This window comes from Macrobrachium nipponense, chromosome 38 (genome assembly GCF_015104395.2).
Source record: "Macrobrachium nipponense isolate FS-2020 chromosome 38, ASM1510439v2, whole genome shotgun sequence".
Lineage (NCBI taxonomy): Eukaryota > Metazoa > Arthropoda > Malacostraca > Decapoda > Palaemonidae > Macrobrachium > Macrobrachium nipponense.
In genome coordinates this window covers 22,380,057-22,405,926 of record NC_061098.1, presented here as the reverse complement: position 1 = coordinate 22,405,926, position 25,870 = coordinate 22,380,057, and the positions used below count along the sequence as shown (strand labels likewise).

The following is a 25,870-nucleotide window of genomic DNA, read 5'->3' as shown; positions in this document are numbered from 1 at the left end:
CCACGATACCATTTTCTCAGTGTGCTTAATGAATGTAAACATCATTACATTGCTATGTTTCACTCGAGTAGTGTTGCCAACCTTGTGGATTGTTTTGAATTTTTTATTGTATATATATATTTTTTATAATATGTAGTGTTCTAGAATTCCAGATATTGTGGATTTGGGTAGTGCAAATATAGATAAAAAGGCATTAGTTTATTTACTCCAAGAAGCAAAGCCTTCACCCAATGTTTGTTAATTCTTAGGTTTTATGTTGATGACAAACAACTGCCTTACAAATGTGGTTATGGAACCAATTGGAAATAATCTTGGAGATAAACCAAACCTTTGTCAAATGAGGCCAAATCACTGGGAGACTACCCATTCGCCTATATTTACAGGCTAAGTCGTTGCTTTGGATGTCCAACTATGAATGGTTTGCAACTTTGTCTGCCAGAAGCAATAGCACATAAAGCAGATACGAGTTGCTTCAAAAACTTTTGACTGGGTAAATTCCTTTTCTTCCTGTCAGCCAAGCGATAGAATAAACACATTTTGTCCACGTTGTAGATTTGACTCTATTCCCACCTTGGAAGCTTCCAAGGAATCACCATTAGTCTTGCTGCAAAGCCTATGTCAAATGTTGAATTGAAATTGACAATCGGTGACATTCAGTTCAGTTCAGTTCAGTTCCATGTACGTGCACCCTGGCAGACCTCTGCTGATGAAAGCAGGTCAAATTTGTTTGTTCAGTTTCCTCATGGTAGGCTTGGCCCTTACCTTGCAGGCCTAACTCTTTAGTCTTCTTCTCAAAGTTGATTATGTACTTTTTCAGTGTGTCCTTGGCAAACTTGATATCTTGCAAGGTAGATGTTGCTATAGCACATTTTGCCATATTGTGAATTATTGACAGGCTGGCCTCAATTTTCTTGACTAGTATTTCCACCTTTTTTTCTGGGTCCTCATAAGTATTGTCAGGGATTTTGTTGCTCACAGGTGGATGGTTGATTTTTAGGAACAAGAATCTTTTCTACAGAATCACTGGTTCAAGTTGGCCAACTCTGTCAACAGTTTTCTAAAGGCCAAGGACCTGTTGCATCACCTGACCCAGTTTTTATGCATTACGATTTTTAATTCTCTAAATCCTCATTCTTATCTAGTGATATGGGGATGATACTTAATTGTGCAGACTCGATGTCAAAGATGGCTAGGCACTTGCTTCTTGAAGAATTTTAGCCCTGAAGGAAGGTTCCTATTTGGTAAGGGCTAATGATAATGAGGCTCAATTAACGTACAGGCTCAACGTAAGAAATTACGACTTACAACTAACTATCTTTAAATTTATAAGTAATCCAGCACCATCTTTGTTGACAGGTTCTGTAGGAGAGACTTCATTTAGTGTTATGTTAATTTGTTGTATTAGTATAAGATTAATGTGGTGCAGTTGAAGTGCAGTTTGGTTTTTACCTGCTCACTACCTTAAGTATGCAGAGTTGTGTTTGAAAACAGTAAAGCGCTTAATCCTCTACTAGTAGTGGGTAGTCTTTTCCTGAACCGAAGAAAAAGCAATCCTGTAGGCTCTTTTGTTTAAATCCCGGGTTGTAATGTCTTGGGGAGTGTGAAGGTACAAATTTTGCATAGGAGCGTACCTTTGTATCATAAAGGTATTTATTTTAAGTGACTGTCATTTTATAGGGCTTTTGGACCCAGGCACAGGGGTCCCTTCACACCTCTTCTGTTTCAATCTGACTGAATTGAAGTGGTTTTCTCCGCAAGGCTGCTCTTTGCTGCACATGTATGAATGGAATCCAACTTCTGGTTGTAGTATAATCCAGAAAGTATTCCGGATCAGGTAAGAATGTTTTGGGGTTCATGCAAGAAACCTTTAGCTCATTTGGCTGAGCGGATTTTTGTCCAGCTGCATTACCTACCATCCTCTTCTTTAGCAGTAGGTAAGAGTCATCACGAATAATATAAATTTTAATAATAAAATTTGTTTGGATACTTACCTACCGTTAAAGTAGACCCCACTCAGCCTCCCCACAACCTAGTGAGCTGTCAAGGAGAATTCTGACATGAGTTAAAACATTTGAAACACTTGGTGGAGAACAGGTGAACTAGACAGTCATCAGGGCAGCCATTCAATTTTTTTTTTTTTGAATGCCGACTCACCTAATCGGCAGGGAGATGTAGATAACTTTAACAGTAGGTAAGTATCCAATTAATAAATTTTATTATGAAAATTCATATTTTAACAGAGATCTTTCACATTCACAATTGATCCCTGAACTCCTTTTGAGGATGTCATGCATTTGGAAGTTTAAAAGCTCCAGTGAAGATGCAGTGTATTACTAGCCTAATGCTATTCTCCTTACATTGTTCATACGCGAACAAACCTTCGGTCTTAACAATAGGATAATTTCTAGCGCCTAGCTGGATCTGGTTAAAAAGCAGATGAAAAGCAAGGAATCTTGTGATATCTGTCAATGCATGCGTAGATCGGGTGAAGAGTGGTCAAGGACCACGCACCTATGCCAGTCTCTTTTCTTTGACCGCCTGGGTGAGAGTTGTGTTTACCTCTCTTGGCCTTTTCCCGGTTCATTGGCCGTTTCTTTTCTTATAGTATGTGTGTGTATTTTTGCCTGGTATTATGGCTTCTTCTGCTCCTTCTCAGCGTCAGCGTATGTGCCCCAGAGTTCCTGGTTTTCCGTGTTCTCGTTTTTTGGCTTCGTCAGCGACCGACCCTCACATCACATGCAGTAGGTGTCGTTCGAATTTTTGTACCATTACGAATCCTTGCATGGAATGCTGGGCATGGCCTGAGGAGCAGTGGAGGTCATTTTATGGCAAGAGGGAACATCAGAGGGTTTCAACTCTTCCTACTTAGGAAGGTTTTCCTCCTATTCCCGATGTTTTGTCTCCCACAGTAGTCAACCCCCATAGTAGCGTTGTCCCTGCATCTCCTTCCTTTTCTTCCATTGATTCGTCGATGGAAGTATCGGGAAGTCGCCAGGGTAATATTTGTAATGTAGCCCCCTCTTCCTCGGGAGTTTATTTGGTTTCCGAGAAGGGTGAGGCTTTTTCATCAATCTCTTCTTTTCCAGAGTCACAGGCGTCCAAAATGGCGGCGATTTGGAAGACGCTTGGGCTAGGGGGTACCCCGTCCTTGGAGGGGTTGCTAGCGCATCTTGTGGAGGTTTGCACCCCCACCCTTCCCAGTCTGGCCAGGCCATCCCCCCTCCTACCGGCCTCGTCTTTGTGGGTAGCAGCAGTCAGCCATCTTGTATTGCTCTGCCAGTGTCTGCCGCCGCTTCGAGTTGGAGGGACGCTGCGACGTCAGCCCTGTTGATGACGTCACGGGGTCCATCTTTGTGTATTCCTCCGCTATTGGCGTCTCTTTCCCCCTCGCACCAAGGGGAAACCGTGACGTCACCACCGCTTGTGATGTCACTCACATCGATGACGTCTCTCCCAGTCGTCTCCTCTGATCCGCCTTGCTCAGCCGTGACGTCATCACTGCTGCCCAGTTTGCAACATCTCCCTTCCTTGTCTTCAGAGCCTTCTCTGGCACATCAGTCTGAGGTCATATGCCAGGCAGTGCTTCAGAGGTTGGACTCTGTATTGGATGTGAAGTTGGCTGCCTTATCGGTTGGGAGGACTGGTAGGAAACATGTTGCTTCGTCTCTACCTCCCGAGAAGAGTGCGCATAAGAAACTAGTGCTGTCTTCCTCTCCCTCTTCCCCCTCTACACCTCGTCGGCGTATCAAGTGTTGGAAGGCTAAGGACTTTGCCCTTCCTTTGCCTTCGAGGGAGGAACAATGTGGACGTGTTCCTGAGAGTGCTGTGGTTTCGGGCAGTGTTAGTGGTGTGCGTTCTGCAGGGGTTGCTTCATCCTCTGCCTCGAATGTCGAACGTGCAACCCCCCCCCCCCCCTCCCACATCCTTGCTTGCACATCGTGAGAATGTTGCAACCTCCCCAGCCCATGCATGTGATGTTAGTGCTCCTTCTTCTCCAAACCGTATTCGTCGCCGTAAAGATCTGAAGGCGCCTGTCATGAGGTCGAAGGTAGTGAGCACGGAGTTGGTGCAGCTGGAGTGTTTGCCTGCCTCTCTCACTGGTGCTTCCAAGAGTTCGACTTTAAGGGATTCTCCGTCGATCTCGAGTGTTCGAGTTTCCCCCCCATCTCACCTACGTACGTCCGCCACGCCCGTGACCATTCATGGACATGTGGAGTCATCTGTTGAGGTAAGTGATGTTCTTAGTGTTACAGTGGGTTCGTCTCGGAGGCCGACGGTTGGACCCAGCCCAGACAGGTTAGTAGGTGTTTCGGACTGCTTGGCTGCTAACCCTTCTGTTAATTTTGGTGGAGAAGGCTCATTAGAAGAGCCTACACACCCTTCTCATCGTCGGTCTCCATTGCCGGAGGAGGGAGACATACAAGAGTTTCTGTCTTCCTTTTCGGAAGTTGTTGATCTCATTCGTGGCTTTAACAATCTGGAAAGTAGGACTCAGGCTCAGTCGTCTTACACTCCTCCTTGCTTGGAAGCCTTGGAGGGTGCTACTCAGGACCCCAAATCATCTCTTCAGCTTCCTTTGTCGGGGCACGTTCAGTCAGTCTTGCAGAAGGTTAACGCTTCTTTCTGACTGGGACGGGTCGCTGCGCTCTAGAGGCTCTACCAAACTACTACCACCGCCTCTCACGAGACATAGGAAGTACTATGCTACGAGCTCTGCATTTTTGTTGTCACACCACCTTAACCCAGACGTCATTCGCCTGAAGCCGGGTTTGACTTTGGAACAGGTGAGGTTGGTGGCTCCGTCCTTGTCTCCCCAAGATGCCTCAGCTTTGGAATCTACGGCGGCCTCCATGTTGCAGATGGTTTCTTGGCTGGACCTCTGGTCTGTGGTTATTGCCAAGATAGCTTCCGACAGGTCCCTGGAAGGGTTGGTGAGCGCCGCCTCGCTTGCCAGTCTTTTGCAGTCCGGGGGCAAGGCGTTTTCATATTTGGCTCACCTCGGTGCCAATTTATGGGTTAATCATCTTCTGATTAGGAGGGACGTGGCTTTGTCTAGGATGGAGAGATCGCTCGACACCGAGTCTTTGCTGGCATTGAGAAACGGAGATCTGTTGGAGTCCCAATTTTTGTTTCCTTGGACAGAACTCAAAAATGCAATAGACTGGCGCTGGGCCTGGGCTGACACCAAAGACAGACTGGTGCACCAGGCCGTGTCTAAGTTGGAGTCTCGTCCTTGGAGATGTCCGGCTCCTCCTCCTTCCCCTGTCCAGCAGCAGTCAAGGAGATTGTCGCGTGGTAGGCCATCGAGGACCTCGAGTTCGGCAGGGCCTTCCCGTTCGACACAGCCTAAGTTTGAAGATCGATGCCCCTTTCGCTCTCGTTCCGGGTTGCCTGGCTGGCCATTGGGCCAAGTGGCAGAGTTATGGGGCGGAGAATTGGGTGGTAGATGTCCTTTGGGTGGGATACCTGCTACCATTCGACTTCTCTTCTCCTCTGTTGGACAAGCTGCAGCTCAGGAAGGCATATCCTCCAGATTCTCTGAAGTTCTTGGCTCTTCGGGAGGAAGTGCAGAAAATGCTGGACAAGGATGCGATAGTGGAAGTAGTGCGTCCGTCCTTGGGGTTTTACAGCCACATCTTCTTGGTGCCCAAGGCGTCAGGAGGATGGAGGCCTGTGATTGACTTATCCATCTTGAATCACTTCATCAGGAAGACACGGTTCAAGATGGAGACCCCGCGCTCGGTGTTGGCAGCCGTGAGGGAAGGCGACTTCATGCTGCCGATAGACTTAAGGGACACATACTTCCAAATCCCTGTTCATCCCACGTCCAGGAAGTTCCTTCGCTTCTCTCTTGCGGACAAGATCTTCAAGTTCAAAGTCTTGTGCTTAGGGCTGATGACAGCCCCTCAAGTGTTCACAAGGGTCTTCTCTCTCGTGTCAAGTTGGGCCCATTCTCAGGGGATCCATTTGCTGAGGTACCTCGACGATTGGTTAGTCGTGGCAGTTTCCAGGGAGAAGCTGCTGCAGGACAGGGATCGTCTACTTTGGTTCTGTCTGGACCTGGGCATATTAGTCAATCAGGAAAAGTCGAACCTCATACCCACTCAAATTCTTCTCTACCTGGGCATGGTCATCGATATGACAGTGGCAAATTTTTTCCTGCCGGATCAGAGATTGGAGAAGTTGCGGGCGGTAGCATGCAACTTCCTGTCAAAGTCACATCAGTCAGCTCATCAGTGGCAGGTTTTTCTGGGAGTGTTATCTTCCCTGGAGAAGCTGGTCCCTCATGGGCATCTTCATCTTCGGTCTCTGCAATGGAGACTGGGAGAATTCTGGTCCCCGGTGGGGGACTCTCCCCTGTTTTTGGTTCCTCTGTCTTTAGTTCCTCTGTCTTTGGAAGTGAGAGAAGACCTTCGTTGGTGGTTGGACGACCAGAATCTGTTGAAGGGTGTCCCTCTGCGTTCTCTCCCACCGGACTTCCTTCTGTTCTCGAACGCCTCCCTCGCAGGTTCGGGCGCGCACTTAGGCGGCCTCGTCGCTTCAGGCGTTTGGAGTTTGGAGGACAAGCAGCAACACATCAACGTCTTGGAGTTGAAGGCAGCTTTCCTGGGTCTGAAGGAGTTTCTGGGGAAGGTAGAGGGTCATTCTGTCATTCTCATGCCGGACAACACCACAGTGGTAGCCTTTGTGAACAAACAGGGCTGCCTGGTTTCACATCAACTTCACGCCTTGATCGTCGAGCTTCACCAGTGGGCGGTCAGCAATTCAGTAGAGCTTTCAACCAGGTATATATCAGGGAAACGGAACGTGGTCGCAGACAAACTCAGTTGCCGGGATCAGATCCTAGGCACAGAGTGGTCCCTTCATCAAGTGGTGGCAGACAGGCTTTTCCAGATTTGGGGGGGACCCATGCTGGACCTTTTTGCGACACGCTTCAACAGGAAGCTGGAGGTGTTCTGTTCAGTGGTTCCATATCCTTTAGCATTGGCAGAAGATGCATTCCAACATCCCTTGGACAACGTTGAGGTGTATGCCTTCCCTCCATTTTGTTTGATCCGTCAGGTTCTGAACAGGCTGATGAGTTCACAGGGTCTCAGGATGACTTTGGTAGCCCTCTGTGGCCTCAGGCGGAATGGTTTCCAGATCTGCTGTCATTGTTGTCAGAGGTTCCGAGGGAGATTCCCCCTTGGCGACATCTTCTGTGTCGGCCCCATGCGGAATCCCTGTCTCTTCACGGTTGGAGGCTATCAAGTATCTCCTCTGAGCAAGAGGCTTTTCTCAGAGAACAGCTGGGCACATGTCCAGCAGTCTTAGAAAGTCGACCTCCGCAGTTTACCAAGGCAAATAGGTGATCTACTGTGATTGGTGTCGTAAATGGGGTTTTTCTCCACTCGCGACCTCTATTCAGTGAATAGCAGATTTTTTAACTTTCCTCAGAGACGAGACACTATCCATTTCTGCTATTAGAGGCTACAGGGCGGCACTGAGTTTGGTGTCACGCCTTAAGGGTATCAACATCTCCTCTTCCTGGGAACTTTCCCTGTTAGTTAAGGGGTTTGAGCAATCGAGTTCTCCTAGAGAGCTCAAGCCTCCAATGTGGGATGTTTCCTTGGTTCTTAAGAGTTTCACTAAGAGTCCATATGAGCCGTTGCATTGCTCATCTGACAGGAACCTGATGCTCAAGACAGTTTTCCTTTTGACTTTGGCATCTTCCAAGAGGGTAGGAGAGCTCCACAGTCTGAGCTATGAGGTGAAGCACACCAAGGCTTCGGGGTCGATGTCCTTCGAATTTGTCCCGGAATTCGTGGCTAAGACCCAAAATCCCTCGGTGCATGATGACAGGTTCACTTCGTTTTTCATTCCATCACTGACTGACTTTGTGGGTGGTGATGCTCAAGAGCTTTTGTTGTGCCCTTTCCAGGCCCTGTGTTGCTATCTTAAAAGGACTCGGCACCTTAGACCAGGCTGCCGCAGACTTTTTGTTAGCACAGGCTGTACAAAGAAAGAGGTGTCCAAGAATACTATCTTTTTGGATACAGGAAGCCATCAGACAGGCATACTTGACTCTTGATGATTCCACCACCACGTCTGTGCATGTTAGAGCACATGATGTTAGAGGTATTGGTCCCTCTCTGGCTTTCAAAAAGAACATGGCTATACATAGAGTGCTGAGCGCTGGTACTTGGTTACGCCAGTCCAAGTTCACCTCCTTCTATCTTAAGGATGTTACCCACAGATCTACGGACACGTTTTCCCTGGGTTCTGTGGTGGCTGCCCAACAGGTTGTGTAACTCATAGTTGCCCTTAACTAAAGATGTATCTTACCTAAGATGATTGTGTGGATGAGATGTAACTCATAGTCACCCTTAACTAAAGATGTATCTTACCTAAGATGATTGTGTGGATGATAGAATGAGTGAGTTGGCTGGTCTCCTTTCTCTTGTACCTTTCCTTCTTCCTTTGGGCGGTTTAAGGAATAGACCCGTCATTTGCTGGACTGGTCTGATACAGGTGAGTAAGGTAGTCATACTGGTAGTGTGGTCGTGCAATATACAAATATCTTACCCGTACTTGGTAGCATAGGCTCCACTCCTTGGCAAGGAGGAGTCGGGAGTAATACAAACCGTAGTGTCTTGGTTTGTTATCGGACAGTCAAAGTTTCTCTTGGGTTCCTTATACAATGGTTATCCCATATATCATTTTATGTCACTCAGGTTCTGAGTGGTTAGATATAAATTTATCTAGCTTCTCAACGGGCTTCAGTCCCTCTCTAAGAACTATTTCTTTTGAGAGCTGGACTGGTGGGTAGGCCCCCAGCTGGTCTAGGATGTCTTGTACCTCCCTCCAAGTATGAGTCTATCCTATTGTTAAGACCGAAGGTTTGTTTGCGTATGAACAAATGACAAATTTTCTAAGACAATTTGTATTTTTCATAGCTACAAACCTGAGGTTTTAACGTTATACTGCCCACCTCTAGCCGCCCCTCTGTTTGTTAAGTCATCCTGAGTTGGGAAAGACTGGTGTAGCGGCGTTGTCCGCGACCAATCCTAACCCAAGCTACGCATGCGTTGCCAGATATCACAAGATTCCTTGCTTTCATCTGCTTTATAAACAGATCCAGCTAGGCGCCAGAAATTATCCTATTGTTAAGACCTCAGGTTTGTAGCTATGAAAAATACAAATTGTCTTTGAAAATTTGTCAATTTTAATACATTTTGATATATTTTTTAATATATTTTCTTTTTTTCCTTTTTTAATTAATGAGATCTCTTCTTTCTGTATTTCCTTTTACCTCCTCTTACTTCTTCCAACTGAAAATCATATTCTTTGGAAGCGTGAATTTCAAGTCCCTGTGGACCATAGGGAAGTGCATGCCAGTCATGACCATTTCCTTTTTACCCCTTTTGAAGGGCAAGTTCTATGGCATTAGAGCTGCAATAACTTTTATTTTCTTTAAAAATCTGGCTCTGGAGAAGATTGTAAATACAGCACAATGAAGTTATAACTTGGTATTTGCCTCACACTGTGCAGGATATAGAAATTCAATTTAAATATTGCAGAGCTTTTCACCATGCATTTCATTTGGAAACTTATATCCTGAATGATTAAGGTAGTTCTGCTGTAGTTTCCATATCTACTTAGGAATTTGTCAAGTTTTGGGGTATGTGAAGGTGCCGAGTATTGGGTTAGGCAAGGGCCTTCATTCTTTTGCTGGCCTATTTGCACAGGCCCTTTATCTCACGGTCATCTTGCAAGGAACCTCCACTGATTTTAAGAGGTCTGTGGCCTAATGAATTAGTCCTCAACTGCCAGCAGTACCAATAGCTGGATTCTAATCATTAAGTAAGTTGCCTGTCATTCCAAAAATAATATTTTTCTGAGGGAATTAATTTTTAAGTTCTCATGTACATACCCATCTCCATTTGCAATGCTGGAATTGGCTATTATCATAGAGATAAGATTCACTTTAAAAATAGAAATTTTAATTAAGTATTATATAGTTAAAAGTTTCTATAGTCAGCAGCTAGAATTTTGAAAATTTGTGAGTTGCGCGCTATTTCTAGTGGCTAGGTGATGAGTGTCATGGCAATTGCTCTATAGCAAAGTAACATATATTAAAGGAAAGGAAAATATATCTTCTTCGAGTAGGTCTGCAGCAAGGAGGCATTCGCGCACGCGTTGGAGGCGTCTGTTCTCATGATTGTTCGAGAATACTCAGGTGTGTTGTAGAACTCTAGTACGCGCATGTCGCTAGAAACGCCGCGTATTATGATGTAACTTTTCGTCTAGATCCTTCTAAAAAGTTCCTGTTGGGAGACTATGACGTTCGTTGGTCAAGCTCCGCCCCTTTCATCCCCTCCCCCAGATTGCCATATATATATATCCCCTGAGGAAGTAGAAGAAATCAGATCATCAGAGATAAGAGAATAAGGAAGAGATGAAGGATAAGAGAGGAAGAGGACGCACAAGAGAGAGTGTGAACGGAACCAAGTAAAGTCGTCTGTAGTCGGAGAGAGAGAGATCCCGATGTTGAGCAGCCCTTCATAAAGGAAACGTCCTACAAGTGGTTTTGAGGAGTAACCTGCCCTTCGAGTTTCAAGACTAAGGCATTTCTTCCTGCAGTATGAAGTCAAGAAGCCGTCTGAAGTTTCTACTGTCCTCTTTTGTGAAGCCGTTGCTTCGAGTACTGATTTCGACCGCTACAAAACTGGCCAGCAAGTATTTCATTACCGCACTGTTTCCCCATTTTACATATTGCCAGTTCTAATTTTGGTATGTAAATAGGAGAAACCATTCTGCATTTATCTTTGTTAATAAACTAGTAAATAAACTTCTGTTCTGTTTGAGTTTCTTTCTATATTCGTATTCCCACTTTCAACTGTTGGTGTTGAATCCTTTTTGTTTATTATAATAAAGAACCTGAGCGGATCACGGTCTGTAACATGAGCTCCACCCACTTTTGTGGCTAGAGGGGAACAACTAGCAAACATGGTTTCATTTTGTTCCTGATTGTTGTATAATTGTTAGCTCCAGCTAAATTTTGGAATTCGTTCTACTTATGATGTATTCTCATTGTTTGATGAAGTACAGTGGAACCTTGGTTTTCATACATAATCTGTTCCAGAACTTCCCATGAAATCTGAAACACCACTTCTGGTGATTCCATCAAGGGTTGTCTTCTCTGGACCCTGACTGGGTTCTTACTATCAGGAAGCTCCTGCACAAGAAAGGATTTTCAAAATCAGCTGTGCAAGCTATTGCCAATTGCAGACAAAGTTCCTCAGAAAGAGTATATCAAGCTAAGTGGACCACATTTAGAACATGGTTCAAAGGAAACAGGGTATTGTCATTTCAGACAATTGTAAATGAGATAGCAAACTTTCTGCTATTTTTGAAGAATGTGAAAGGTTTGGCCACATCGAAGAATGTGAAAGGTTTGGCCACATCCACTATCTAAGGTTATAGAGCCATGAGTTCAGTTTTTTGACACCGAGGAATAGATTTATCCTCCAACCAGGATTTGTCAGACTTAATTAAATCCTTTGATACAACCAGACAAAAGGAAGTGGCATTAGTTCCCTGGAATTTAGATATTGTTTTAAAATGGTTATCAGGCTCATGTTTTGAACCATTAGATACTATCTCTCTAAGAGACCTTACTAGGAAAACCTTTTTCCTAATAACATTAGCTACCGCTAAAAGGATTAATGAAATCCATGCTTTAGACAAAAAAGGTGAGTTTTTCAGGAGGGAATGCAGTAGTATGCTCGTTTTCTGTAGGCTTCTCAGCAAAAAGAGTCAGGCTAAGGCCCCACCGAATCCGGTGCGGCGCGTCGCGTGCGTCCAACACGGCTACGCGTTTTGTGCGTTTCGATCAACTGTCATAGTTCAAACACGAGTGGCCCCACACGGCGCATGAGCGTGCGTGGCGTCAGGTGCGTTACCGGACTAGACGCACAAGGAACAAAACATTTTGTTTTTAGCCGCGCGTGGACGTGCGTCTCCGAGCTGGGGTCCGCATGAAGGAAGAAATTGTGGTAGACCTACAACACCTGCATTTGAACCACCTGCCCAACTTTTGAGTTATAATCAAATGTGATGATTTGTGGTTATGATAAAGGATTAAAGTATTTATTTATTATATTCTAATGGATACATTTATGTAAATATCTTTGTTTCAGAAGTTCCTATATCAAAGTGTTCAGTTCACACACAATTCTACGTATCTTAATTTTTGTATCAAATAAAATAAAGTGCAACTTTAATTTCGAAATCAGTAATCCTTCCCTCAGAGTTACTACAAGTTTCTTACGTTGATACGGATCTTCTGTAATTGGTATCAAATTTTGATATTCGAGATATAACGTCCTCGTGAATTAAGTCAAAATTTTTCGGCGGCATCCGACAATATTAAAAAAAAAACTTGTCTGGACGCTATCGTAACTTATGAAAGAGTTTTGCATATTCTCCACTCTTTCCTCATCTTAAGTTATGTCATAAGTCCAGATTTTCCTACTGTTCAACGCCTCTAATTTGGTTGACAGCACCGAGTCAGAGGAAAACCTCGCGCTCTCCCTTCTTAACGGCAAGTACTGCTGAAGTTTGAATTGTCCGTCTTATAACCGTCACTCGTTTGTCTGGTTGGGCCACACTCGCAGAAGACGGAGACGCTTGTAGACGGATAGCCGTGTTGCACGCACGCGACGCGCCGCGACGGATTCGGTGGGGCCTTAGCCTCAATCTCTACTCCTTGGCCCCGCTCTTTCATGATTAAGAGCTTGTCGGAAATTTTAGGTCCGAGCGACCAAGAGAGAGTATTATATCCCGTGAGAGCTGTAAAGTTTTACCTTCACAGGACAGCAAAGATATGGGCCCCACCGGTATTCTGTTTGGAACCCCACACATCTGCTGTCAAAGAATGCCCTGGCATTCTTCCTTAGGGATTTAATATCAGAAACTCATTCTTCTCTGGGAGAGGATGATTTCCTGTTGGGCAAAGTGAAAGCTCATGAAATAAGACCCGTAGCTATATCCATGGCTTTAAGACGTAATTTGTCTTTCTGCAATTTTGCAAATGACCTTCTCGAGGTGTAAGATGGTCTTTGCATCATATTATCTCAAAGAAGTCGAAACTGTCTATGATAATTGCAGTGCTTTGAGTCCTTTTTCGGTGGCTGGCGTGGTGTTGGGGAAGGAAGTATAGGGAGGATTCCTTCTTTCCTTTTTTTGCATTGAATTGTGGTGTTGGACTTTAATGGGAGTTGGGTTACTATGTACAGGAGTACCTCCAGTTATTTTTGGTTGTATTTTTTAATTTGGCAGTGTTAGGGGATGTTAATTTGTTCTGTTGTTTTGTTGTTATGTACTGCGCCCTGGGCAGGGGCAACTTGTCCTTGTCAGCAATTGGAATCATCCTTGCCATAAGGCACCCACTATAATAGTAGGCAACCCTCGGCTTTACTGCCGCATCACCATGAGATAAGTGAGCACCATCCAGAGTCAGGATCTTTCTGAAGCAGCTTGTTTATCAGGTAAGGAACAACAGGCATTATTGCAATCTTAGCAGTCTTATCTATGTTCAATTCATTATGTTTACTAATGTGTTGGAATAGGTTTGTTCATATATCCCACCTCCTATCAATGTGGGAATCAGCTATATAATTACTGGGTAAGTCACTTAATTAAAAATGACATTTTTATAATTTAATTATACTTACCCAGTGATTATATGAACGGAGCCTCCCTCCTCCCCTCACATGAAGACCTAGGCATAAAGTTGAAGCCATGTTTGCTAGTTGTTCCTATCTAGCCCCAAAAATGGGCAGGGCTCATCACGTAGCAGCTAGAAATAGCATAACTCATGAATTTTCAAAGTTCTATTTGCCAATTGTAGAAACTTTTAGCTATATAATTACTGGGTAAGCATAATTAAAACTTTCTTGTATTATAATAATGTCATTTTATATTGTAGCATTTATTTTTTAAGTACTTACTGCTCTATTGTGATTAATCATCCCTTCCCCCCCACAACCTCCTCACTCATGTGAGCGGAAACAAAACTGAGAACAGTAGGCACATGAACTGTGGTTCATCATGAATGGGAGGGGTCATTAGACCGTTAAACTAAATGCTCTAAGGAAAACTTCTTTGTATTTATGCTTTGTTACCCTCTTAAAGGCAGTAAAAGAGTAACTGGCGTGGTCAAGAGTTGCCAAGGGGTATGTGGGTGGTCCCACCTAACTCGTGGCCAAGCTCAGATGCCAATAGTCCCTTGCATACACAATTTTGTTAATGTTATATGTTTCCAGCTGATGCTAGAAGATTTATCCTAATGTTAAGACCTCAGGTCTGTTAGTTATGAAAAATAGAAACTGATTAAAAAGATTTTTATATTTGATATAAAAATTAAATAAATTTTGAAAAAATAATAGATATCATGTTAACAGCTGAAGTTGATGATAAAGTGGCTGGATGTTATATGATAAAGTGTAATTGCCTTTTCTGTTACTTAAGTAACAGATGTATGGGAAACATGCTTGTGAGCTTTATGGTCCCTCCATGTTTGTTAAATGTTGAAAAAGAAAAAATGTGTAAAATCAGCTATGTCTAATCCATCTACCTTCATTATATGGATGTCTTAAGTCTGTTTTATAGCATAACAAATTTAGTAAAAATAATATTGACTCATAATGTTTGATTACATAATGGTTTTCAATTAATACTTTATTAATATCCATACTGATCACATTCTCTTTTTTCTTTATGCAGACGTCTTTATGCCTGGCTGTTAGGATCTGAAATCAACTTCTCATTGTTATCCTCTGAACACCCTGTAGTGAAACGCCTTGCTAGCAATATGAGTGACACAAACACTGAAGATGGATCAGATATTAATGCATACTTTGAAATATTCTCGCGTCCTCTTCTTGTGGAAGGTGTGAAAAGTTGTTTGAAAGCCAGCCAAGGTACTAATCCACCAGATTTGAGGCCTTATAGGCTTATAGTGTCCCTTTTAGATAAGCCAGAAATTGGTCCATTCATATTGGATGATATTTTCTTAGATTTGCTAAGGTAAGTTCTTTCTTTTGCTGAAGTGTTTAGGATATTGAAAATATATGAGATAAACACAAAAATTTTATTGTTGTTTTATAAAAAAAAAAATGTATGATACAATATTTTGTCATGTAGTGGAAATTGGTTTAGTAGAACCGAAATTTTCTTTTAATTTTCATTCCAGATGCTTATATCACACCTGCCAAGCACTTCAAGAGCCTAAAGTTTTAGTTGAGTCCCGCTGTAGACAACAGAGTACTACAGATAGACAAGCATCCTTAGTACCTCCTTGTTCCCCAGATAAGAATACAGTTGAGGGTAACAAAGGTTTACATGAAGTAACTAAGACTGCTACACTTCTATTTAGTGCTTTGCAGCCATCTTACCCATGGATTTATCTCACTGGATTGTTACGCAATGCTTGTGAGTCACATGAGACTACACATGCTAATAGTGAAGACCAGTCATCAGGAGTACAAGAAGTGGGAAGTTCTTGCATGACAGTGATAGAAATTTGCACTTTACTGCAGCATCTGTTGACTTCTCTCCCTTTAGACACTCAGCAACAAACACAGGCATCTAGGTTGCCTGAGGTCTTGAATACCATAACCTCCCTCCTTACAGACTATTTAGTCATTCTAACATCTAATGAACTCTTTGTGGGACTGTCTCTTTGTAAAGCTATTCTGCTGAAACTCATACCTTCTGTTACGCTTCCTCCAGCCATTGCAGCATCTCGTCCAGATTCTCGTGCCAGTATTAATACATTTACTTCCCTTCAGCTCCATGCTGTGTCACAAGGTTCATCTCTAACTCGTCCTCCAATAGTCCCTGAATCTCGAGCGAGAGAAAGCCCTCCAAGTGAGAATGGGATTGTTCAGATAGGTATAGAGGCTAATGAGGAAGATATAAATAATAGAGAGGAGAACGATTTTGAGTCTGTTTTAAATGAGGAAGAAAAAAAGAACAATGATTCAGTAACTGATACAGAAGCTGAAACCTCATTTATATCAGTTAATTTAAGGTCTAAAGGGGATTCTGTTAGTTCTACTGAAAGTGATAAAGAAGATCTGCCTAATACAAAAGTACCAAAGAATGAAACTCCAAAGGAAAATATGCTGCTAAGTGAAATAAATCCAGTAGAAGATATATTTGATCTTGATGATTTGGATTTATGTAAAGAAAAGGAACATCAGAGTAATGAGGTTCCTTCAGATTCTGGAGTAGAAGAAGGAGATTCAACTCCAAAACATCCAAAAGGAGATAATACCTATCTGTTTCATGAGGCAAGTGAGGATGAATATGAAAGTGCCCCTCAGAGTCCCAACCATCAGGGATATTCACCATTACATGGCTATGTAAGAGAGTTTGAAAAGTTTTTTTTACGTTTTATTCAGAATAAAGTTCTCAGCGATGATTCTTCTCTTTGTGACTTTGAAAACTCTCTTTATCATTCAGAGATTCTAGGAGTTGATTCGCAATCTGAATTAAAGCAGTTGCTAGATGAATGTTTACATTGTTGTGAAACAAAAAACTCCTCAGAAAATGCATCGCCAGTAAAACTGCGCATTAAGAAGAGGCTTCATTGTTTGACGCCTTCACGATCCCCTAGTTCTCTTTCGTCTCACTCTTCACTTTCAGTACCTTCAGAGGGTAAGGGAGAGTCTGTTGATTTGTCATTAGTACTTCAACTGAAACAGGATCTTGGTGAACACCTTGAAGTTTTTAAAGCCTCTTGCAAAGTCCTTGTTGATTTGTCATCTCTTCCTACAACTCCTGGATCAGTCTTAAATAGACCATCAGAGCAACTTCCTCACTGGTTTGTTGGATTGTTAGCTTGTGTTATATGTGGAAATCAAGCCTCTTCGCAGTTCACAATAGCTTCAATTTCAACTCTTCTTGAACTGGTGATGCTCTCTCAGTCAGACCTCTCTGTCTGGCAGAATGAATATGGGCCAGGGTGTGACAATGAAGTAGGTGTGGTAGCAGTAAATATCACACCATTATTACTTCCATCTCATACTCATATCCTTTTACATCATACAACAGTATACCAGGTGAGGAAGCCTTTTTTTTATGTTTTTGATTGCTTATTATTCCTTGTCATGAGACACCCCCTTTTCTTGCCATTCGATATGTACTATTTTTATAATATGGCTGATTTTGTATCTTCTGAAATAATATGTAAACTACAGTACTGTAACTTGTAATGAATGAGAACGAGTGAGTGAGTGAGTGAGTGAGTGAGTGAGTGAGTGAGTGAGTGAGTTAGTTTTATACAAACAGTGTTTCCATGATTGTCTATACTTAACAAATGAATTTAATTTTTGGTAGATTGTACTAGGCTAGGCCTTGAAACAAGATTACTAAACTTATAGTTTATGTAACAGTTCATAACCATCTCTTATAAATAACAACCGCTTACCAAAGAACTTACATGAACAACATCGAGTATGACATAAACAAACAAATCAGGAGATGGCTGATACAACATCGAGTATCACATAAACAAACATATACAAGTCAGGAGATGCTGATTTGCAATTTTGAGGGATTTTATTTTAACATAAAGTATGTAAATGTACCTTTGTATAACTATTTTACATTTATTTACAAAAATGAAAATAATAATTCTGGTAGCTTATTTGTTTCTTTCATGAACTAAAAAATTATGCTCCTGATTCTTTAGTTAGTAGGCTCAATCAGCTGATTCTGCAAATGTAAACATTAATTTCAATAACAGTAGTGGATGCTTATTTTTTTATAGTATATCTGATGATGTTGATATAACATCATCATAATATAATATAAATGGATTCAGTAAGTTATCAGGTTCATGACCATTACCTTTATCTTAAATAAATCTGTAATAGGCTATTTGACTTGATGCGAGTGAATACTGCAAGTGTAACACCTAGCCTAGGTCAGTAGTTCACACATAAATATTTTGTGTCGCATGTATAGTAATACAATATGGTAACAACTGATAAGAAAGTTGCTGTATAACTTTATAAGAGTACATTAATGTCCATGAAACCTGGTAGGCTGTGGGTAAATGCAGGTAGGGTATCTACCTACTGGATTGTGTCATTTCCAAGAGAGTGAAAAAGGAGGAATTACATTTTTGTTACAGTTATAGGGAAAAGAGATAGATGATTGCCTTTTGCATAAAGTTTTCTGTTTAAAGTGTGATTAGTTGTTTTTTATAAGCATATTGAGTGATTACAGGTATGCATACTGAGTTGCCCTTGAACACATGTAGTTCTTTTACTTGCCATTATCTGGTGGGCCCCTGGCTCTATTAATCCTGATAATTGAAGGGTTATTAATTACTTTACTTCTGCTGCACTATCTGGAATGGTACAGTGTTAGCCACAGTAGTCATCAACTAAAGTTTTCCTTCCTCTTTGGTTAATTTCCCTTACTATAAGGAACTCTTTTATTGTTGTTTCAATGTCCAAATTTCCTCATCTATTTCTGGGTAAAGTGCTGTTATTGAAGACCTCTGAGCTTATAAGACCCTCTTCCCCAATTTCAGAAGGAAATATAATTTTAAAAAATTTTATGCATTTAAGGAGTTCATGTTATTAAGATCCTATGTAGCTACAGTACGGCAGAGAAAACACAGGACAGCAGGAAATTAAAAAAAAAAATAATTCTGCATTTTGCAAGAGAAAACAAAAGCAACTTAGGTATAATAGAAAACATGTTATAACACCTCTCCATTGATGCCATTGAGTTTACGTATGAATTCTTATATTTGTAAACAAAATGAAAACAAAAAGCAAAATTGTAGCTTAAGTATAAAATTATTTTAAAACTGGTGGCCACAGGAACCCAGCTGATACTGGCAGTAATCTTTTATCAAGGGTTATGTGACGGTATAACTTCCTTAATTTTCCATTTGTTGTCATTTCTAACTGTTTTGCCGCCTGGTTCCCAGTTTTCTTCTTAAAACCTTATTTTAAAATTGTTCATTGGCAAATCATGATTCATGTCTGTATGTCTGTATAGCAATACAAATTGTATCAAATCTTACTTTCTTATGCAATTTCAAGCTTTTCTTATTTCTAAATCTTTATCAACATCTGTGTTGTTTGATTTGCCTCATAAGATACCAGTTAAGATAACCTGTATTGGATAGCATTGTGCCTAAGTATTTGAAAGATTCAACCTCATTCATATTTTCTGCATCTAATGTTTCTTTCCTTTGTGGATGCTCTGATCTCTGCTTTTTAAAATTTGTTTTGAGTCCAATCTCCCTAGATATTTTGAGTTATTTTAGTAAGCAAGATTTGTAAAACTTGGGTGATTGAAACAGCAAAACAGCATTACAGTATCCATATACAGACACCATCCTACTTATGAACATTCAACGTACATTCAGAGATACAAAAAAACCAGATCATAAATTACAATTGTGTTCAGAGAACTCCCCTTAGACATCCATACCTTCAGATTTTTTTCAGCATGCCTATTCTGTAAAATGCAGTGCGTACTGTATGTAGTAGTAAAGTGAATTGTGTTTTAGGATGAAAAAACATACAGTGTTGTATTGACTTTATATCAAACTGTACTTAAATAGACGTGAAGAGTACAGTAACCAACTTACAAATTCAACATACAAAGAGCCCTCTGGAATATAACTTGTGTAAGAAGGGTGCTGTCTGTATTATTCCAAACTGTTAGGTTTGTTTTTATACTACTCTCTTAAACTTTCTCTTCTGTCTCCAGCCAGATTTTTCAGTGTAAAATCAGAGATTATATAATGTAGCACCTCATTACTCTTGACAAGACCCTGTTAACATTGGAACAGATCAGCAGACAAGTTTCAATTCCATAATATTCTTGTGTCTATTGAATTTTTAAAAATTAATTTCCATTTAATATATTTTGATTCAAGTTCATTTATATATCTACTGTCTTTTAGGGACACAGGATATATATATTTAGCAAATCAAATATATAATTAGGTGTAAAATTACCAGGTCAGATTTGTGTTGTTGAAACACTATTACATGACTCATGGTCCAGTATATAAATCATAAAGCCAGCTAGGTTTTAGAACCAACAGTGCAGGAAAGTAGGGGGCATACCTGTATCTTTAATATTTTGCTTATGATTTCAGTGAAATTGTGTAAGTTTATTTTTTATTTATTTTTCTCTCATAGCACGTGGCTTTGCAGCTCTGGGATTATTTAGACTCTTCCAGTTCTCAACTCCATGTCTCAAGTACGGAACTGCTGTTGCAATTACATAACCTCACATTACCGAGTTGTGACAGTGCAACTCTTACTTCAGCACCTCCGCAGCCACCCATTTCCATTGTTGAACGACAGATGCTCACTAAGTTAACAGCCACAGTACCCTCAGATAAAGCAGGAGAAAAGGTACAAAGTACTGAATTTTTTCTTGTTAATTCTTGGAAGCAACATATTATTGTAGCATTGTTGGTGGATTGATGTAATTTAGGATTCTTTGGTTCCTTATCTTCAAGTTTCATTTTGCCTTCTCAGAACCCCAGACCTGTCAAATACACCATGGCAGTGGCTCAGATATTGTGTCCATTTTATTTACTTGAGGTCTTTCATGAAACATTTTTTCAGATTTCAGAACATAAGCTTGATCTGTAAATACACAAGCACTATCTATTTCCAATGAAAACATTCTGTAAAGTTTTCAAATTAAACTAAAATGTATTGCATACAAAAGAACTGTAATTGTGCATAAGTATATGTATGTATTTTTGTATCATCTGATCTTGTGTATCATGCAATCATTAAATTTCGCCCAAAAAGGTGATTTCATCTTATATACATCATGTATAGTGCAAGGTGTATTTTTAGTAGGTTACACACTGCTAGGCTCTTTATGCCTGTCTCGGTTTCGGTAAATACCATTGATGATGCATATTATATCTGAGTTAATGTTTAACTAACAAATAGGCCTAGAGGCATTCATTATGTTCAGTGCAAATCTTCATACATTAGATCAGACTTAGCAAACTTGTGTGACTTATCTAAGAATTCATTACTATTTCTTATAATTAACAACCACTTTGTACTGCATGCAAGACACTGGCATAAACAACAGCAAGTACTGACATAAACAGTTGAATCGAGAAACAGCTATTTGCCGACATCAGTTACCATAACTAAGACATTTATTTTTGTTCATATGCTGAACAAACCTTTGGTCTTAACAATAGGATAATCTTCTAGTGCCAGCTGGAAACTGGTTAAAACAATCAAAGATTGTAAAGCACAGAATCTGTGGCATCTGGCAACTCGTGCATATACGAGGTGGAAGCTGGTCACTGACTGGGCTTGGAACCTCGTGACGCATCACTCTTTCTTTGACTGCCTTGGAGAGTTGTACATGCTTCTTTCCCAAATTGGATACTTTGTTAGTCGGTGCTTTATTTGTGCCTTCCTTTCAGTGTATGTGTGTGCCTGCTTGCCTTTTATCATGGATTCCACCAAGCGTTCTAGGCCCTGTCAAAGCATGTGTCTAGGTGTTTCAGGATTTCCATGTTCAAGGTTTTTTGGCATCTTCCATTACTGATCCCCATATCACTTGCAGTTGGTGCCATTCCAAGTTTAGTATTATCACTAACCCTTGCCCGGAATGTCGTTCCTGGCCTGTGTCGCAGTGGAAGGCTTTCTAAAAGAAAAGGTAGCACCATAGAGTATCTACTTGTCCTTCTTGGGAAGGTGTCTTGCGTCCCCTTCTTCCAGAAACTTTCCCTTTCCTACTTTTGATGTTCTCTCTCCTTCCATTTCTTCCATTGATTTGTCTTTGGAATTAATGGGAGTTGCACAAGATGATTTTGTGTATAACGTGCCCCCTTCTCTCATGGGAGGTAATCTCCCTCCTGGGAGGGAGGAGGCTACTCCATCTTCTTTCTTTGTTTCAGATACAGAATTGCACAAGATGGCAGCTGTTTGGGCCTCCCTAGGCGTATGGGGTTCTCCCTCCTTGGATGGCCTATTGTCGCATTTCATGTTTGCTCGCCATCCTCTTCTGGTCCCCCTAGCAGTACCCCTTCCTCCGGGTCTCCACAACTTTGGTTCTCATGTGCTGCGGCCTAGTGGAACGCCATCGACAACTATGATGCTTCCTGGGTCGTCGGTTATATCGCCACTAATGAGGCCATCAACTCACACTGCCATTCTGAATGCTGTGACGTCACTCCCAGCATCCTCTCTCCCTATAATGTCGGCTGTGGTGTCGTCTCTCCCACTGCCTGTTGCTGTGATGTCATTCTCAGTTTCATCTATGATTTCATTGCAGTTGGCTGCTGAACTATCAGAGACATTCCTTCAAGCGATGGTTGATAAGCCGGACTCTGTTTTTCGCAAGAGGTATCCTGTACTTTCTAGCAAGAAGTGTCGTAGGCATAGAGCTCCTTCCCCTCCTCCGTGGCTTTCTCCTCCTCCCCCTTGTTCTCAGGTCAGACGTTGGAGGATTCAGGACTTTGTTGCTTCATCTTTTGGGAGTGAGAGGGCTGTTTCGCCATCTTCCCAGCACGGACATGCTTCCCCTCTACTCGTATGTGGATGCGTTCTAGTTCATGATGGCCTTCACTCTCCTCAGAGTCTTCAAACTGATTCTTTGTCACCTCAGCCTGTTTGAGTTTGCCATAATGATGATTAAGCTCCAGTTAAGAGGTTGAAGGTGCACAATACTCAGGTCGCTGACCCTGCACCTTCTAGGAGTTCTCCTCTCCCAGAGGCTGTTGCTTCTCCTCCTGTTCTGTCTCCTAACGAATGTATTTGTAGTGAGGGTCGTGAGGCTGTTGACAGTTGCAGACGTGAGGTGGTTTGGGTCCGTGGATGAGTTTCTCAGCCTAGTAGAGCTTCTTTGCCTCTGCGTGATGGGCCCCCAGCCTTTCTCCTATGTCCAAGAAGCCTAGGCTTTCTTGCTCTCATTCCCCAAGTTCCAGAGTTGGGGACCTTGATTATTCTCGTCATGGCTGATCTCCTTCTCCAAGACGTTCTCTCATGCATCGTTCTCTATTTCGCGACTGTGTGCGTGATTTGTCACACAGCCATGTACATGGTTCGTCACACAATTGTGTACATGGTTTAGCTCAAGGCCATGTACAGGCGGCCTGTGGTTAACGACGCAATTGCTCAGCGGCAAATCGGTTTTATGGCTGTCGTCAAAAATATTAATTAAAAAAATAAGGTATTTTTATGGCACAATTTTAGGTTAACAGCGCCGCTAGCGCCGTTATGTCTATGAGTACATACATTTGTAGAAATACCGTTAAGATCATAAAGGTTATGCAAATGATATTAAAAAGTTTTATTGAGAGTTATTACATAGGTATATGTAATAACTGACGCTGTTCTATGCCAAAAATATAGAGTTAAATAAGTGCAAATTTAGCTATGGATATGTCATTTATAAATGTTCATGGTTTTATGTTTAAAATGTGTATGAAAATATATTAGTATAGGGTCTTTTTATTTCTGCACAGAAATATGATACAAAGTCAGCTTTTGAAACTGCCCTTCACATTATCAAAGGAGAGGTTTTTTCATGTCCGTTCTTGTGAGCCGCTGCCTGCTGCTCTTCGGAAAATATTGAGTTAAAAAAGTGCAAATTTAGCGATTGATGTGTCGATGTTCATGCTTTTATGTTTAAATTGTGTATGAAAATGGATTACGTTTAGGGTATTTTTATTTCTGCACTGAAATATGATACAAAGGCAGCTTTTAAAACTTCACGTTATCAAAGAGGAGTTTTACATGTTCGTTCTTGTGAGCTGCTGCCTGCCGCTCTTCCAAAAATATTGAAAAAAAATGCAAATTTAGTGGTCGATGTGTCGATTTTATAAATGCTTTTATGTTTAAAATCTGTATGAAAATGTATTACGTACAGGGTATTTTTATTTCTGCACTGAAATATGAACAAAGGCAGCTTCATGTTATCAAAGAGGATTTTTACATGTTCGTTCTTGTGAGTTGATTTTATAAATGTTCATGCTTTTATGTTTAAAATGTGTATGAAAGTATATTACGTATTGGGTATTTTTCTTTTTGTATATAAATATGATAAAAATTAACAAATTAAAGTAGCTTTTGTAACTGCACTCCACATTATCTATCAGAGGATGTTTTTTCATGTTCGTTCTTGTCCGCCGCTGTTCCGAAAAATGCATTTACAAAGACTTCACGTGGTTATATTTTAGTGATTTGGGAGCTAATTTTAACTCATTTTGTTAATGAAACTTCAGCTTTTTGTTATAATGAAACTTCAGCTTTTTGTTAGTTTTCATGCATTTGTTTAAAATGTATGAAAAATGTATTACAGGGTATTTTTTTTTATTTTTGTACATAAATAGGATACAGTGGTAATACACATGTCCATTTGAAGTCTTTGTAACAGCCCTTCACATGATGAAGACAATAGGTTGTTCAGTCGCGCCCGAATAATAAAATTTTTATATTAATGAATCATGTTTTTATAACAAATTATATTTATAATTGTTGCATAAATTGATTTTAAAAGACAAGACTCGTGTTTTCATTTGATTTTGCAACACTGCAATTTGTTTGTTTTTCCATGGGATAGAACTACAAAATATAACTACAACTTGGTCAATTTTTTGCTTTGTTACTCGGGCAAAAAATTGAGGTACAAAATTGAGGTACGACTGTATGAGCTCCAGATGCCGCTGCTACGTAGATGGCATAGTGACGAAAATTAAGATAAGCACAGAAGAAAAAGTAAATATGGATCTTTTCCATAAATATTTTAAAAAGTTATACATTACTTCACTGTATCCAGTAATATTGTATATATTTTCATATTATTGTATTATGAAATACTACGGTAAATCTAAGGCAGTATTCCATGGAGCGGCTGATATTTTGGTTTGGAAATCAGCTGATGGTGAATATGAGTTTGTTTCACCATATCTAACGCAATTCTGAGCGAATTTTCTTGCCTTTAGCTAGCATAAACGAATATCTAGACACTTGACTTATATGAGACAAGGTTATTTTTCCTTATACGACATGTTTTTAGGTGGAAATATGACTTGAATATGTCTCGTTGTGACTGTGAGCTAATTTTTTTTCTCGTCAACAGATTACGTTGGCTGCATGTTTATTGAGTAAAAAAATTACATGATTCCATTCGCAATTTTCTTTTATATCATCGCAATACGAACTTTACGTTATTTATCTTATATCGGCGTGAAACCAACAGTAAAATGTGTTCTTTCAAGCACAGTAGTTTTGATTAAAATGATTTTATCTCAATTTTATCTACGGTTGTGTTTGATGGTATACATTTACTGGAGTTTTATCCTTGTTGCCGATGCACGATAATAGTCATTAGCAGCTTGAACAGTTTTCTCAGCTTCAGCTCTAACTAGGTTTAAATTAACAGTATTTCCCAATTGCTCTTTGATCTATAGTGAATAAAGTTATTACATTAAGATATCTCAGTCTTATTCTACATAACGTCATTTATAACAACTACGGTAATAGTGTACTATAGTACGATGATTGAAATACGTACAACTCAAACGGATTTTGGTATCCAATTTGGTTGTACTTCGAAAAAAAATTGTTTCTCGTTTGGTTGTTCATGGCTGTACACGTTTACGCAATGAGTATAGTGTTAAAACCATACTTTCATCATTCTCTTTTGCTGTTTTTGAACTTATGTAACTAGAAGATAGGATAAAGTTAGGCTCCTGTAATTTGGTCTCTCATAAAATCGGATTATTGTAAGACGAATTATCGTAACTTGATCAATACAGCTACCTGTACGCTGTATAAAACCTTATTGTATCTTT

The 25,870-nt window shown here is 40.7% G+C and overlaps 1 protein-coding gene across 1 annotated transcript in view; it reads left to right on the top strand.

The window, feature by feature from the left end:
- LOC135209772 (protein dopey-1 homolog) overlaps window positions 1–25,870 on the top strand; it is a 101,531-nt gene that overhangs the window by 62,558 nt on the left and 13,103 nt on the right. Inside the window, 3 exon segments of the mRNA XM_064242555.1 lie at window positions 14,770–15,072; window positions 15,239–17,111; window positions 20,226–20,444. Coding sequence (XP_064098625.1) covers window positions 14,770–15,072; window positions 15,239–17,111; window positions 20,226–20,444 — 2,395 coding nt within the window.